Raw genomic sequence first — 16,076 nt, 5'->3', positions numbered from 1 at the left:
TTAAACATAAAAAAACAACTATATATATATATATATATATATATATATATATATATATATATATATATATATATATATATATATATATATATATATATATATATATATATATATATATATATATATATATATATTGTGTGTGTTAAAATAGCATACAGAAACCTATTAAACTTCTCATATCAAAAGCAAAGCAGCGAGGAACAACTGTGATCCACTTCACCTTGCTTGCTTCCCTCTCTCCATCCCATCCGCTCCCCGGTCAAAACGAAAAGATCGGGCACGGGGGCGTCCCTTTTAGTTTCCATTTTTCCCTCTGTTGTTTGATGTAAAATAATGATATATTTATCGCATAACTCGAGATATTAACACATTTAGCCTCTGCATACACATACAGAGTTAGAATTACATATCTTGGATTGAGGCTCACCCTGTCCCGGTTTCCACCCCACCACCCCCGCAGAACTGTAATGGTCCGTCCCAGTCAGACATGTCATGATTGTTGCTGGGAGAGGAGAGAAGCGAGGATCGAGCTCATCTGTTTGAAACTTCTTCCGCTGTGGGACGTTCACATTTCGCAATATATTATTAAACTCTTTGGCGAGGTCGACTGTAGAACAGCAAGGTTTTCTTGATTCATTTTATTCACTTTTTAGAAAGAAAGAGAGAAGGAGCCTGTCGTAGCTTCGGAAGTTTGTGTATGTTCACGCGCAATAATAACGAAACGTTAGTAGATGATGAACTTTGGACTGCTGGATTTCTGTTGTGTTGACATGTCTTTTGGCGGTCAGAAGAAATAAACCCGCTTTGCCCGGCGCTGTGGCGGCTGCTGGGCAGGACGAAGGAGGAATATTTTTTGGGGGTGTACTTTTGGTGTAGTGATATTTAACAACAGTCAACTTGCTACGCCGGGAGCCAACAAGATATCAAAATGTCTGCTAAAGCTGCCATAAATAAGGTAGGAAATGACTTTGAAGGCACTTTTCAAAACAATTTGACGGAGTAATGGCTCATTTAAGGTGCAATACACGTAGGAAAAGACGCATTGTCCACACGAATGAATCCTGTTTTCTTCATTAATCCACGTGAAAGTCAGAATCTTAAAGTAATAGTTCACGAAAATTCTGTTATCGTTTACTAACCTTTCAAAACATGTACGACTTTCTATCCTAAGTGAAACTCCTAATGCATAAATGACAGTCTCAGTCACCATTCACTTTCATTATGGAGGAAATATGTAATGAAATGCTTTCATTCTCTTACTAACATCTCAATTTGTGTTGCACGCAGAGTTATACGGTTTAGGAACATTTTAAGTGAATTGTTCCTTTAAGAGTCTTGGACAATTAATAGTGAATATTGATGGCTGGAAGAGTTTGTGATTCGCTACGTACCTGTTGATTATGAAATGGCTTTCTGCCAGGTCTTGTTGTGTCGAAGTGGTGTGAAATTATTGCGTTTTCATTATAGTAACTATTTTCTTGCGCTACTGAATATTATGTCGGGATAGTCGATAATGCGCACACAGGGAAATCAGAAACGCAAATAGTTTATGTTTGTTGACTGAACATTGTGGGCAGGATTTTGCAGGTGGTTTTGTGTCAGACAGACAGTCTGCGGAGAAGTCATTTTTGCGTGGGGTGCGGGTGTAAAGTGGCTCGCGAAGTACAATGCCCCACATTATGTTTGTGTGTGTGTGTTTATGCTGCTCTTGAGTGGGCTTCCTCTTCCACTGTACTGTGTGAGCAGCATATAAAAACAGGAATGCGTACTGCACATTCACTCATTCTGGTTTGGTGAGTTTCTCTTGATGAGGTATAATGGTTAGGTCATGATGTAATGCAATGGTGTGTATTGACACTATATCCAGGAAACATTTCACACTATTTGATCAAACATAGAGTAAAAACAGTAGTCTTGTGATATATTATTACAATTTAGAATAACTGTTAATGATTATTTTACATTTTAAAATTGTATTTTATTCCTGTGATGTTAAAGCTGAATCTTCAGCATCATTACTACAGTCTTCAGTGTCACATGATCCTACAGAAATCATTCTGATATGCTGATTTGAAGCTTAGGAAACATTTCTTATCAATTTTGAAAACCGTTGTTCTGCATAATATGTTTGTGGAAACCGTGATTCAGGATTCTTTGAATAGAAAGTTCAAAAGAGCAGCATTCATTTGAAATATAAATATTTTGTTTCATTGTGAATTTCTTTACTGCCACTTTTGATACATTTATTGCGTCCTTGCTGAATTAAAGTATTAATTTCTTAAAAACAAAAATACTGATCCCAAACTTTTGAATGGTAATTTGTTTATTTAATATATTTAAGTTTCTGTAATAAAGTCCTTAGTTTAAAGGGTTAGTTCACCCAAAAATGAAAATTCTGTCATTTATTAATCACCCTCATGCCGTTCCACACCCTTAAGTCCTTCGTTAATCTTTGGAACACAAATTAAGATATTTTTGTCCGATGGCTCAGTGAGGCCTTCATAGGGAGTAATGACATTTCCTCTCTCAAGATCCATTAATGTACCAAAAAACATATTTAAATCAGTTCATGTGAGTACAATGGTTCAATATTAATATTATAAAGCGACGAGAATATTTTTGGAGCGCCAAACAACAAAATAATGTCTTATTTAGTGATGGCTGATTTCAAAACACTGCTTCAGGAAGCATCGCATCACGTGACTTCGGCGCTCCGAACCACTGATTCGACAAGCTGATTCATAACACTCCGAAGCTTCCTGAAGCAGTGTTTTGAAATTGGCCATCACTATATGAGTCGTTTTTATTTTTTTTGATGCACCAAAAATATTCTTGTGACTTTATATTATTAATATTGAACCACTGTACTCGCATGAACCGATTTAAATATGTTTTTAGTACCTTTATGGATCTTGAGAGAGGAAATGTCATTGTTCCCTATGCAGGCCTCACGGAGCCATCCGATTTCAACAAAAATATCTTAATTTGTGTTCCAAAGATTAACGAAGGTCTTACTGGTGTGGAACGGCATGAGGGTGAGTAATTAATGACTGAATTTTCATTTTTGGGTGAACTAACCCTTTAAGTTATTGGTATTTTTAATCACCAGATCCTCTATTACTGTTTATCCCTAAATAAACGTGCAACAAAGCTGTGCTTGAGAAGACATGGCTATATTTTTCCAGGTGGAAATATTTATCTTGTCTGTCTGAGGTGTGGATCTGTCTGGATGACCTTGTTTTTGTGTCCTAAAGTTTTGCTCGATCTCCCCGGGGTCCTTGTTTCCTCTGTAAAAAATTGTCTTGTCTCTGTACAAAAGTCCTTTATGTACCTCCAACGACACCATCTGTATTGCATGGCTACTGCTCACCACGTTCCTCTTTAGGACTTCTTTGGGACTTTTAGTTTTGATAGGGAGGTTTTTTTTTTCTTTTTTCTTTTTTTGAGTATGCATTTGTTTGAACTAGGCCTGTCACAATAACTACTTTTTTTTGGGTGATATATTGTCCCAGAAATAATTTTGATAAATGATGATATTGTCATTTTAAGACCATTTTATGGCGATGAATATTTAATCACAGTATAACAGCATAATAGTGCAAGTAGGCCTTCACACTTTCAAATGACACATTTTTCAAACTTTTAATTCCTAAGAATAATTAGAATTGAAAAACTGGAATAGTGCAATACTGGAACTGAAGTGTCAAAAAAACTAAATATCCTAAATTAAAAAAAAAAAAAAAAAAACTTGAATAAATAATAAATAAACCTTTATTAACAACAGTGCAAAGTAACAAGCAGGAAAAAACACACACTTACAAATGCCCAAAAGGCACTTATATGGAGATTTTTCATCTAAAGATTTTCTCTGACCTTCTTTTCTCAGTAAAGTAAGGGTGCACATTATTGCTGAAAAACAAAAACCCTACTTTGCATTCAGATGTCCATATGAACAAAGGCACAGATGCCTCAACAGGGCATAACTGCTGCTAAATCTTTTTTTCTAGAGGCATATTTTGTTAAAGTTGAACTTCTTTTAACTTGAGCGCCGCATGTTTATAACGCATAGATGCATGAGATGCTGCAAAAGATATGAGTGCAATGGTCAAACATGTCCGTCTAGCGCATGTTTACATAGAAAAGCAATGGGAAAACAGAGCAGTGGAATGCAAAATACACATTCTCTGTGAAGATAAACTACACACTCGTGACTGCTGCGTCCCATGTGTGAAACAGCATAAAGCTGAGAGCGTGTGCCATTTTGCGGTTTCATGCTTATGAATTCTGCTGGAAATTTTTATTGAGATTCTAAATAAAATACGAAGAAGTCACAATTTATTTTTTTACATTTTTAACAGCCGAATTCAAAATCTTTTTGAATCACCATTTCATTTGAATCACTGAGTCACCATTTGGTACTGATTATGTCTGTTTGTTCTTGGGTAGAAAACTTCTTGTTAAACTAGACTGTCTCACTCTCACACCCTCTCTGACAGCATGCCATATTTGTTCTTGAGTAAATAAACAGTTTCTGCTTGAGGGGAAAATATTAATTTGATCTAGGAGCAACTAATCTAGTGTCTATTTGCATGAAAATGAAGGCATTTAACATGGAACACTACATACATCCATGATCACCTGTCTGTTTGTCCCATGCACATAATAAAAGAGAAAATGATTTGTATTAATACTATAAATAGGCCCCTCAAGCTTGTATTCATAGTCAAAGCAGAAAGAGTGAGTGAAAGAGAGAGAGAGAGAGAAAGCTCTTGTCCTCCATTTCTGTTCTGGAGAGGTTATGTTAATTACTGCTGGAGCCTCTGGCCCTCATTGAGAGCTTGCAGAATGGGGTTTTTAATCATCAGAGGACAAACATATCTCCACTTTACTAATGTACCATATATATTAGAAAAGAGTAGGCATGCAGTTCCAATTTCTTCTGCTGGAGAGGGAATGTTTGTTTCTTTGTCTATAACTCCCGCAAAAATCTGAAGATAAAACTGTCAGCGTTGAAATCTGGCAGTGTAATGTGCTGTTTACCGAGTCCTGTGTACTGCTCAGAGCCAATCAGACTCAAGTGTGCCTGTGTTGTTGGAAAGCTTGAGCGGTTCCCATGGTGAGGAACAGCACTGGGCTCCTGGTGCAGCTCCACCACAGGGCCTATATCTTGATGTGCAGCAGTGTTGTATTACAGTATTACTGCATGTTAGCTGCCTTGTATCCCTTATTCTGCTGTCACCAGTTAATATGATAGATGTTTTATGATGAATGAGAGTGATATATCTGTGTTTAGAAGTATAGATAAACTGGAAAGCCCAATTTGGTGTGTCATTTCCACATTTCATCTTAGTTTAATGCTCAACTAATGAGGACTTAATTAGACTGTACCCTACTGTCACCCACTGTTAGCCCACACCCCTCAGTCCTCCCCACTGGGCTTTCAGTGTTCTGGAACTGTCTGAGGCAGCCTGTACACGGCTTAGATCTTCACTGCATGTGACAGGAGAAAGCAAAAGTGTGTATGTGATCCTCTGCATGTGTCATCTCTTCGGTTTCTGTATAGTCGCCAGCAAGTTTGCAGCATTTTAAGAGTAGTCCAGTACACAGCGGGGCAGCTTTTACAGAATATACTAATTTTAGGCAACATGATCAGCTACATAAAAAATGGTATGAGATAGGAAAGGGCTTACAGTAAACGAATAGTGTGTGTGTATAGACGGATTCATCGGACTCACGCACGTTGCCACAGTTACGCAACTGGCCCGAAGTTAACTTTGGGTCTGTATTTGTTGAACGGGTCTGGTAGTAACTTTGTCAGATTTAGTTTGGCCAAGTAACACTTCTTTTCTTCTACTGGTAACCTAAAATTAATACTGGCTACAGTGGCTAGCTAATGTATTTACTTATTTATTTTAAATAAACTACTCTAGAGGGACTTCGTTGTTATTGATTCTTTGTGGAAGTCTACCCGAAGTTGAGTTTGGTCCACAAAACTTTGTTGTTGCTGTTGAAACAGTCTACACTAGGGCTAGGCGATATGACAAATTTATCGTATATTGACGATGTCTCACTAGTATCACAGTGTCAGTTATAACGGTCAGTTATAGCATTTTTAAAACAATGAAATAAATCTATGTAATGTCCCCATTTAGACAGGGTGTGTGTGTTAGGATTTATTTATATTTCATCACTTGAGGACATGAAATAAATGAAACATGCAATAAATGGAAAAATATTTGATGTATAAGTATTTGATTAAATTGGCACAGCCCTAGTGCTTGTATGGTGTGTTGTTGCTTGAATTTTGCTAGAGTGTAGCTTGTATTTGTGGAGATTATTGATTAGTTTATCTCTTAATCACTCTGCAATTACTGTTTGCTTTAGTGGAGCTGAATGGGGAATCTGTTTTCTTCTATAAAATTGATATTAGAGGCCTTTAATGGGGTCACGTCATGTTTTTTTCTTACTTATGTTTTGTCCCTTGAGGTCCACTTATGTTTGTAATTTTTGTGCTTACAGTAATTTAATAATTTTTAAACATTTTTAAATGTACTGCACAAATTTGACTAAAAATGCTTTTTTAAAAGTAAACTTCAGCTGCTCATTTCTAAAAATTGGGTCCTTCAGAAGGATGTGTAGCACCTACAGCTCTATAAAGAGTCAGAAAGCACAAGGCTTGGAAGATCCTCACATATTTTACTTTTAATGTTAATTCTACTGGTGTTTAAGAGTAATAGTATCCATTCTACTTCCTCCGCACTACCTCATTGTGATTAGACCGGTTTTCATTGTTTGTGTGTAAATGTGGGCTGGAATTTATCTGTGTGACATCAGTAAGTTGTGGTTATATGGAACAAGATATTTTTTGCTGCTTAGTTTCAATAAATGTTCTGTTTCCACTGGGGAGAAAGTTTTGTGAAATCAAGTTTTGTTTTCATAATTAATCAAATTGTTATATCTCTAAGATCAAGTGGAATTGGATTTATTATGATATGACCCCTTTTAACTCTGTTCTTGTATGTATTCGTACAGATATTTCTGTTTTTGCCAGAGATTTTCCTATTTTTCTATCAGTGCAACTTGACATACACCAATCTGGCTGAGAGAATGGGGCACATACAAAAAATCAGTTCTAATCTGAATCACATGTCGGGTCTTAGTGAGCCTTCTTCTTTCAACCATGATAATACATAGCCCTACAGGAGATTGTGGGCTACAGTGACCCAGACGCTCACTCAGCACGATAAATTCCTTCATGTTACCTCAGCTTGAACTGGCTAAATATTTCAAACAGGTGCTGCCTATGTCTAGCTCTGTCTTCTGAACAGATCCACAGAGTAAGTCGCATTGATAAGGTGGATCATTTTCAACGGTATTGCCCCCTGTGTAATTGTTGTTTAAGCGATGGCTAAATGCAGACTGAGCTTGAAGAGATTACAGACCTCACAGCATTTATTTACTTCTGAGACGAATGGCTGTATTTATTTGATAATAGTCTGTTATTATTGTATCGTGTGTGCATAATGATAGTGATCGCTGCTAGATTTGTGGGAATGGAGTGTGTGAGAGTGTTGGGATAATGATGGTCTTCGTTTGGAGGTTTGGTTTGTGTGTGTGAGTCAGTGGATTAGTGGTGTTGTGGTTTTTATGAGAATGCAAAGCCCTGAAAGGGTGCAATCACTCCTTTTAAGATACAGTACCTGACAAGCTCACTGCCACACGAAAAACTCTGTTGTAAAGATCTCTTGTACTCCCTTTCCACCAGCACGAACCAGGTGCTAGTTCAGAGCTAGTGCTAGTGCCAGTTCGGAGTTGGTTCAACTGACGAGCCTTCTAAGAACCAGTTTGTCTTTCCACAGGCTAGAGAGCCACCACAGAGCCAGGTCTTGCGTCACTGTATACGACTCATATTTCGCAGCAAAGCTAGCGCTGCAGCGCCAAACACAAACACACCAGGCTCGTTTGAGATGCATCGGCTTCTTGCAAAGCGATCGACGCATGACATCAAAGCTCCACGAGAACGATCCAAAAGTACAAGGAGTCGTATGTTCTAAAAACGCTCCCGCGGACCCGCGGCACCCGCGGAATTGGCGCTGCTCCGATGCATCTCGAACAAGCCTTCTATCAACAATCGCGGATGTTTCACTACTGTTGATGCTCATGGCTTTGCAAACCTACATCGGCATCCGAACACGGCTCGCCGTAGACGGAAATTACGATCGAGCTGCTATTAGCTCGATTAGCTGCTATTTCAAAAATGGCGGTCACAAGTTTCTTGTTGGTCATGGTAACCACGCCCCCAGCCCCTGACGCAAGCGGTTCTTACTTCTAGCCCAGCAATGTTTTGGTGCTACTTACCACTTTTTCTGGTTCGGAGCTGGTGCTTTGTGTGTCGAAAGACAAAGAACTGATTTGAAAGTAGGCTCTGGCTCCGAACCAGCACTCAAACTGCCTTGGTGGAAAAGGGGTATTGTTTGTGTTTTTACTAGTGGGTGGTTTTTCTTGGCTCCTCAGTGTCTGTTGGCAGTCCAGATTTCCATTAGGCCTGACGTCTCAGACCCAGGTCCACTGATCTCAGCATTGCTGTGTCCACAGCACAAAGCAGGTTAGCTGAGATTTAGTCTGTGTTTATGGAGCTGGGAAACTCTAGAAGGCTGTTTTGAAGATAACGCTTGAGCAATTTCCTCCACTTTTGCTGTGCCCCAGAAGCTTTAAGCAGCACTTTTAGAGTATTGCTGATAATGTTGTAAGCTCTTTTGACTTAATTTGACTTTCGACTTCTCTTGAGCTATTTTAATAAATTTTATTATATTATTGTAGATTTGTTGGAGGATCTTGTGTATTTCATCATAAACAGTATTTGTCTTGGATTTTCACTTGAATCTGAAGTTCTACATCTCTTCTTATGCTTGTTTCAGACACTGAAAACAACTATTGCCTTTCTCTATTATCTTTCTCTCTTCATTGATGTCACATTGTGTCCAAGAATCAGCCCAAGTTTCTATTGATTTGTGAGCCAAATGATCGGGTAACTGACAGAACCTTCCCAAAATTAAATACTTAAAAACTTGGTGCAAATAATATTAAGGGGATTTACCCCTAGTTTTGAGAACATATTTTAATATCCAAAGTAATTAATTCAGCATATTTAGGCCACACTGAACTGTTTTTTATAAGTTATAAGTATATAATGAATAAAATAAATTAATATGTGAAATCCATACATAATGATATAAATAACTGATAATTGAAGACTTTAATTGAAGACAGATGCAAAAGCCTCTAAGTGCCAACTGAAATTTTCTTCTAAAATAAGCATTTTTATCAAGCTTGTATGTTTAAGGTCAGTAATTTAATTATAATGGCAATTAATAGGTCATTTTCATTGCAATTAGAGTGAACATACAAGCTTGAAAAAAATGCTAATTTTAGAAGAAAATTTCAGATGGCACTTAGAGGCTTTTGCATCTGAAGTCTTCAATTATACATAAGTTCTGTTTATTTCAGCCTGAGAGGGAAATAATTGCATATGCCACATCGGGGCTTTCCATTGCAGACTTATTTGATTATTATGAGTCATCTAGTTCTATGCAATCTAGTTTTGTTTTACTTCAGTCTGTCTAGACTGAGTTTGTTTTGAGACAAACTTCACAAACTTTTTGTGTTGAGGAAATTATCCCACCTCTGGCCTCAGATGGTTGCTGTTCTTGGTTCAAGATCATCAGTTCCAAGGGGCAACCCTCCATTTTCTTGCATGCTATTTTTGTCTCAGTGGTAATTAAAAATAAAGTTTAGGCCTACACCGTATTGTGTTGCCTTTTTAATTAAAGAAATGTTTTGTAAAATACAATACCATGTATACATTTTTTTTTTTCATTTCTTTGATGGAAAAAAATATCTTACTGACCCCAAACTTTTGAACGGTAGTGCATGTAAGGGATAATGTACAGTCAGCTGGTCATTATCTCAGAGTTAACCCAGAAAGGGTGATTGGGATCCCAACCTAAATCTAGGAAAGAGTTCGCATTTCACAGTGTAAAAATTTCAGTAATAATGCTTATTATATATTATTAATAATAATTAATAAATAATTGAGCTGCACGTTTAATCTTTAAAGAGGACCTATTATGCAAAATTCACTTTTTATGGTGTTTGAACATAAATGTGTTGGCAGCGCGTGTACACAACCACCCTATAATGATAAAAATCCAACCACTCATTTTTTTTAATCCCCTTAAAACCTCAACAGTCTCATATAACAAGCCATTTTCATTTTTTTTGAGTAATGTGATGTCATATGCTATAGTTTTAGAGTTATGAGTTTTTAGTTTGGTGCATGTCATTAAAAAAAAACTCTGAAAATACCTTCATGACGTAAAGGGTTAAAAACGCTAATTCATCTAGTAATGAAACGAGTAAAGCATTTTTTGAATGATACATTGAATCATTCATTCAAACAAACAAACCCATTTTTCTAAAACAATTAATTCAGATTAATTAAACATTTTAAATAAACTGCAGCAATTAACGTTTTGTCAGAACCTCTTGTAAATTACATGTTATTTTGTTTAGTTGTCTGTTGAGATTTGTGGGAAAATCGTGATATCTGTTTGAAACCAAAGTATTGTGATTCTCAATTTAACTCTCTGAGGTCTGAAAATGCGCTGGCGCGTTTTGCAGGATTTTTTTCACATTGCAACTTAAAATACTCTGTCATTTCTTGTCATAGAGACATAAGTAATTTATCAATTGAAACTATAGAATGTCTTTTTATTTGTGTGCACTCAGAGTAAAAACACAATGTTGTGCTTTTTGTAAAATAAAGAAAACTAACATGATGCGTGATCTCTCCTCTCCCTCTGAACGAACTCCAATCTGATAGTTCTCAGAAAATGAACTGTAACTTATGAATACTAATGACAAAAAAATGACACTTACGTCTAAAGAAACGTTGAAATGTCAGCTTTTAAATCGTGTAAGTCAAATCAAAAACAAACATTCTGTGTTTATGTAATCTGTATGAAAAAAGAGCCATGTCAGAAGTCTGTGATTCAGCTCATTATCCGCTAACGCGACCACGCCCATGGAGCCAGCGCTATTCAGACGCAAATTTAGAGGCAATACATGCATTCATCGTCTCAAACGTGTATTTATTGTCTTGAAAAGTGTTTATTTGGATGGTAAAGCCATGGTTAGCGATCTCTAGAAGACATGCCGTTAGTTCCTAGTTAATTTTCTTCTTTATATGAATTTGTGGCCTAAAGGTGTACAGAGCGCCCTCCGGCTGCAAGTATGAATTAAAAACACCATTCCTGAAATGTCCTCTTCTTTACAATAATTTGCGGACTTAATGTCCACAGAGAGCGCCCTCCGGCTGCAAGTATGAATTAAAAACACAGTATCCAGCACTCATAGTGATGACAATAAATATTACTTCTCAGTATAGAAAATTGACATAAATATATAATCATATTATCAATATTTCTCCGAATGTGCATGCTTTTAAGCTAAAAGCCTATATGAAATGGCATAGAGGTAACATAATTGTTCAGACACTTTGCATCACAGAAATAAATTATATTTTAAAGAATATAATAGAATACAATTATTTTAAATTGTAATAATATTTCACAGTATTGCTGTTTATGATGAGCTGAGACATGATTACAGAGGGTTTTTTCACAGCCTACCTGACTGAAAGGCCTCATTAATATGCAAGTCATTTCAGGTCATTATTATGCAATTCTTTTGTCTTCTCAGGTGTAAATGGCCCATTATTTATGCAGATTCACGCCTCCTTGCATACTGTTTCTTGACAAAAAGTGTCTTACAAAATTTAAATCTCTATTGTTTTATATTAAAGTAGTCAGCATAGTTTTTACATAATTCTGAAGCAAAAACTCTAGTCTACAACCTCCAATAACCAGAAGTCTTGTGAACACAGATTTAATATACTTTTTTTGGCCTTATTTCAGTGACTTAAGTTTTTAGTTTTTTTCAATAACCACACATAAACATTATTCATTCAAAAATACAAACATGTACATGCATGTTCCTCACATATTATTGTAGCCTAGTTTGTGTTGAATGCAGTGTAATGACACTTTTGTCATTTATATGTTTATGAACAACTGAAAAAAGCACAAATGTCAGGGCATGTCAAAACTTCTCCAAGCCCCAAATCAGCCTCAGACTCCAGAGGGTTAACCAGATTCATGCAGCTCTAGTATGTTTATATGACTCATACATATAGGCTATATTTTTATATGAAGGGGTGCCCTAATTAATCCTGGATGTTAATTATATACTGTAGTGGTGGAGGGAATTAATCTAGTGTTAGCTGCACCTCATTAACTCTCTGGTTGTCTATCTTGAGCCACAGAGCAGACATTGTGGTGTAGAATGCCGCCTGTAAGAGCTTGGGAATTTCTTTGAGTGATCTCGGACTGGTCACGTGACCCTTGGCTAGGAGGCCTGTCCGGGGAGACTGCGGTTTCTGTGGGTCTGGGATATAAGCAGCACCAAGGTGTCCTATTTATCATCCTCTTTCCACTCTCACTCATCATTTTGCCCCTTTGTTTCTCTTTCTTTCACTTTCTCTCTTGCACACCCTGACAAAGGCACCCCCTGCTGAATGAGGCTGTTGTTGTACAGTTACACATCATTGTGGTTCTTTATGTGTGTGTGTGTTTTGCATCACAGACTCTGGCTATGGAGTTCAGATGTGGGAACAGCCTCGTTTTGGTCATCAGCTCAGAGCACAGAACATGGACATAAGACTATCTAATAAATTATTTTAACACCTCCTCTATACAAAACGTAACATTATGACCGTAACGTGCAGTTATACCTTGTACACTAAATCAGCCTGTACTAATGACTTTGGGAATTAAATTAATACTTTTATTCAGCAACGATGCATTAAACAGATGAAACGTGACAGACATTTATAATGTTCAATTTATTATATTTAAAAACGGCTCTTCTTTTGAAATTTCTATTCATTGATGTTGAAAAAACTGCATCACAGTTTCCACTAGGGCTGCAACTAACAATTATTTTGATAATCAATTAGTTGACCGATTTTAAGTTTTCGATTAATCAGATAAAAACCCAAATTTTATTTATTTTTATTTTATTGACAAATAAACACACTATTGCACATCCTGCCCAATGTACTTCAAACAAATGTGCCAACTGAATGCTATGAAAACTTTGTGACATCACAACATAGTCATTTATTACACTACCTGTCATAATAAAGAGAGAACACAAATATTTTATAATTTTACTAATTGCATTTTAATATATAGGCTATATTGTCGCTTAACCAAGACAGTGCTAAGGCGGATGGCTGCCTCGTTGTATAGCTCTCTGTTGTTTTACTGTTTTTGTCAGTTTGTCCTGTTTTTTGATGTTCTTATGCAATCAGTTTCACCAGAGATGAACTGCTGAGCGTTTGACAGTACACACCGTCTTCTACTGGTTTTTGATTATTCTGACATTTTGCCGGACATTGTAGTTGGCAGATCAGCAGCACTGCTTAAGTGCTCCAAGACATGCAAGCGTAGGAAGAGAGCCTGCACTTTGGTCAAGCTCCGACAGTGTGGGTTTAGAACTGCGCCTAGTATCCATCTGGTGAAGGACTGTAAAGAGATGGACCGACGAAGCAGACCAGGAACTACAAGCTTGCTTCAACTGCACTGATTGGAATATTTTTGAGGCTGTTGCCACCAAACTGGATGAGCTCACAGATTCGGTAACATCATATATCAGTTTCTTTGAGGATATGTGCATTCCTACCAGGACTTAGTTTAACATGCAACAATGACAAACCATAGTTCACAGCAAAACTCAGACTGCTTCATCAGGCTGAAGAAGAAGTGGGGACAGAGTCTTGTATAATCAGACCAAAAACACATTGACAAAGGAGATCAGAGTGGCTTTGAGAAACAACTCTGATGCAGGGTCAATTGCTGAAAACTGATTTTTTTTTCTTCAGCTTTTCAGTGTGGAAAGGCCTGAAAGATATAACCAATTACAAGACACCATACATTGAGTTTTAACGAAGGTTTGAAAAACCTGGTCTCACACCCATTCTGACAGTCTCTCTGCACAACTATCAACACCTCCAGCAACCCCCCCCCCCACCCAGCAGTTTGGATCAGTAAAGAGGATGTGTGTCGGGTCTTTAGGAAACAAAAGACAAGGAAAGCAACAGGCCCAGACAGTGTTTTACCAGCCTGTCTAAAAACCTGTGCTGACCAGCTGGCCTTCATCTTCTTACAGATCTTTAACAGATCACTGGAAATGTGCGAAGTCCCTAACATCTGTGGTCATGAAGCCTTTTGAGACTGGTGTTGGCTTACCTGATTACCAAATTATTATAATTTCATGATAAACAAATTGGGGAGTTGAATTCATATTTTTGTTATAACAGTCCAGTCTGAGAGAGAATGAAAAAGAGAGTGTGAAGGGCCTTGGCTTCTTATCAGCACATTCCTGCCCTGTGTGTGTGTGTGTGTGTGTGTGTGTGTGTGTGTGTGTGCTGATAACTCTCTGAGAGCTCATTGGATCAGTGCAGCGCTGATTTAAAAACTCTTGTGGCAAGGCCAGAATCTGTGGCCTGGTTATCATCCCTGACCTGCCAGCGCTTTGCCACTGCAAACTTAAAATAAAATAGAAGGTGTGTGAGAGTCAGAGTGGGAAAGAGGTAATGTAGTCAATGCCTACATCTTTACCATTGAACTAGTAGGTTGTTGACTCTAGGAAAGGGTGAACCACTCTTGAGGAAGTCTTACACTTTGGTGAGTTTACAGAAAAGCATACTTGAAGAGTTTGTGCGCTGTTCTGACTCTTCGTCGTCTGTGCTGTCAGCTCAGAGATGCTTGGCTGAGTTCAGATGACCTTGCTATGAGGGTGCCTGTAAACACTGCAGCAATAAAGCATGCTCACATGCTTGATGCTGAATGGTTGAATGCTGAGAAAGAGAAAGTCTTATCAGAGGGTCTTGCTTGTTTAAACACACAGCAGTTAGCTGGAAGCTCAGCAGTGAGGACTGAGTTAGTCATGAGCCATGTTTCCACTGTCAGGCAAAAAGCGTGCGTTCTAATGTGTGCCAGGGCAAGTCGCATTTCCACTGTCACTTCTGGGGCTTGATTGTTCCTCGTAGGGCTTCCTCGGGGTCAGCGGACAGGGGTTTTTGGTCTGCTGAATACCTTATTCCAAAGCAGACCAACTGGGGCTTGAGGAGTGGTCCTGAACAAAGGCAGAATTTACTTGAATCTGGAGAGGGTCAACAATGTAGCTCTTTTTCCATGTTGTCATACCAGGCAACCAGCTAACCTCAACATTTAAGACAATTAAAACAATTTTCAGCTTAACTCATTTTCAGACACAAGTGAGTGTTTGAAATAACTTTGGATTGCAAACCAACGGGGATTCTGATCATTGTATGAGGCAGAAATATATTTGTGCGATGCTAAAGGCTACTTATGTTAACCATTGCGCTAATAAATACGTTTATGGAAAATACCAGAGATGCTTGAAGAACGTAGACAAATCATATGTGATTAAAATCATGTATTTGGTTTCCTGTATATAAATGACATCCTCCAGGTAACTCATATAACTCATTCTGTTTGTGAGTATGGAGGACCAAACCTGCAGATATTAAAAATGAATAAATGAATAAATAAATGAAAGAATAAATAAATATATAAATTAATAAAAAGATAAATAGGTAAATAAGTGTGATAATACGAAAATAAATAAATGTCCTGATAAAATAAATGATTCATTTTTAATAAAAAATCATTTTTCCCCCCCATAATTTCTTTTCTGTGTTTATACATTTTTCATTTATTTTTATATTTATATATTATTTTTACATTCATTTTTAGATTTATTTATGTATATATGTATTCATTTATTTTTAGATATATTTATTCCCACATGTTTTTATTTTTAGATTTATTTATTTATTGATTCATTTATTTTTACTTTTCCGTGTGTAACATGGAAATGAGGAAGGCGGTCCTTCTGTAGCTTCAGTGCATCATTGGTTAAGAGCTCAC

General features: G+C 37.2%; 1 protein-coding gene across 14 annotated transcripts in view; it reads left to right on the top strand.

Moving 5' to 3' along the window:
• tjp1a (tight junction protein 1a) overlaps window positions 1-16,076 on the top strand; it is a 137,757-nt gene that overhangs the window by 58,869 nt on the left and 62,812 nt on the right. For 2 of the 14 annotated variants that reach the window (XM_067399503.1, XM_067399505.1), the window contains exon 1: window positions 516-955. The exons of the other annotated variants lie outside the window; for them this stretch is intronic. In XM_067399503.1, coding sequence (XP_067255604.1) covers window positions 929-955 — 27 coding nt within the window. In that variant the 5' untranslated portion in view covers window positions 516-928. Of the gene's footprint in view, window positions 1-515; window positions 956-16,076 lie in introns of those variants that run through there. 14 annotated transcript variants of the gene reach the window in all.

Source organism: Chanodichthys erythropterus, chromosome 11 (genome assembly GCF_024489055.1).
Source record: "Chanodichthys erythropterus isolate Z2021 chromosome 11, ASM2448905v1, whole genome shotgun sequence".
NCBI classification, from domain to species: Eukaryota; Metazoa; Chordata; class Actinopteri; order Cypriniformes; family Xenocyprididae; genus Chanodichthys; species Chanodichthys erythropterus.
This window is presented reverse-complemented; position numbering and strand designations above follow the sequence as displayed.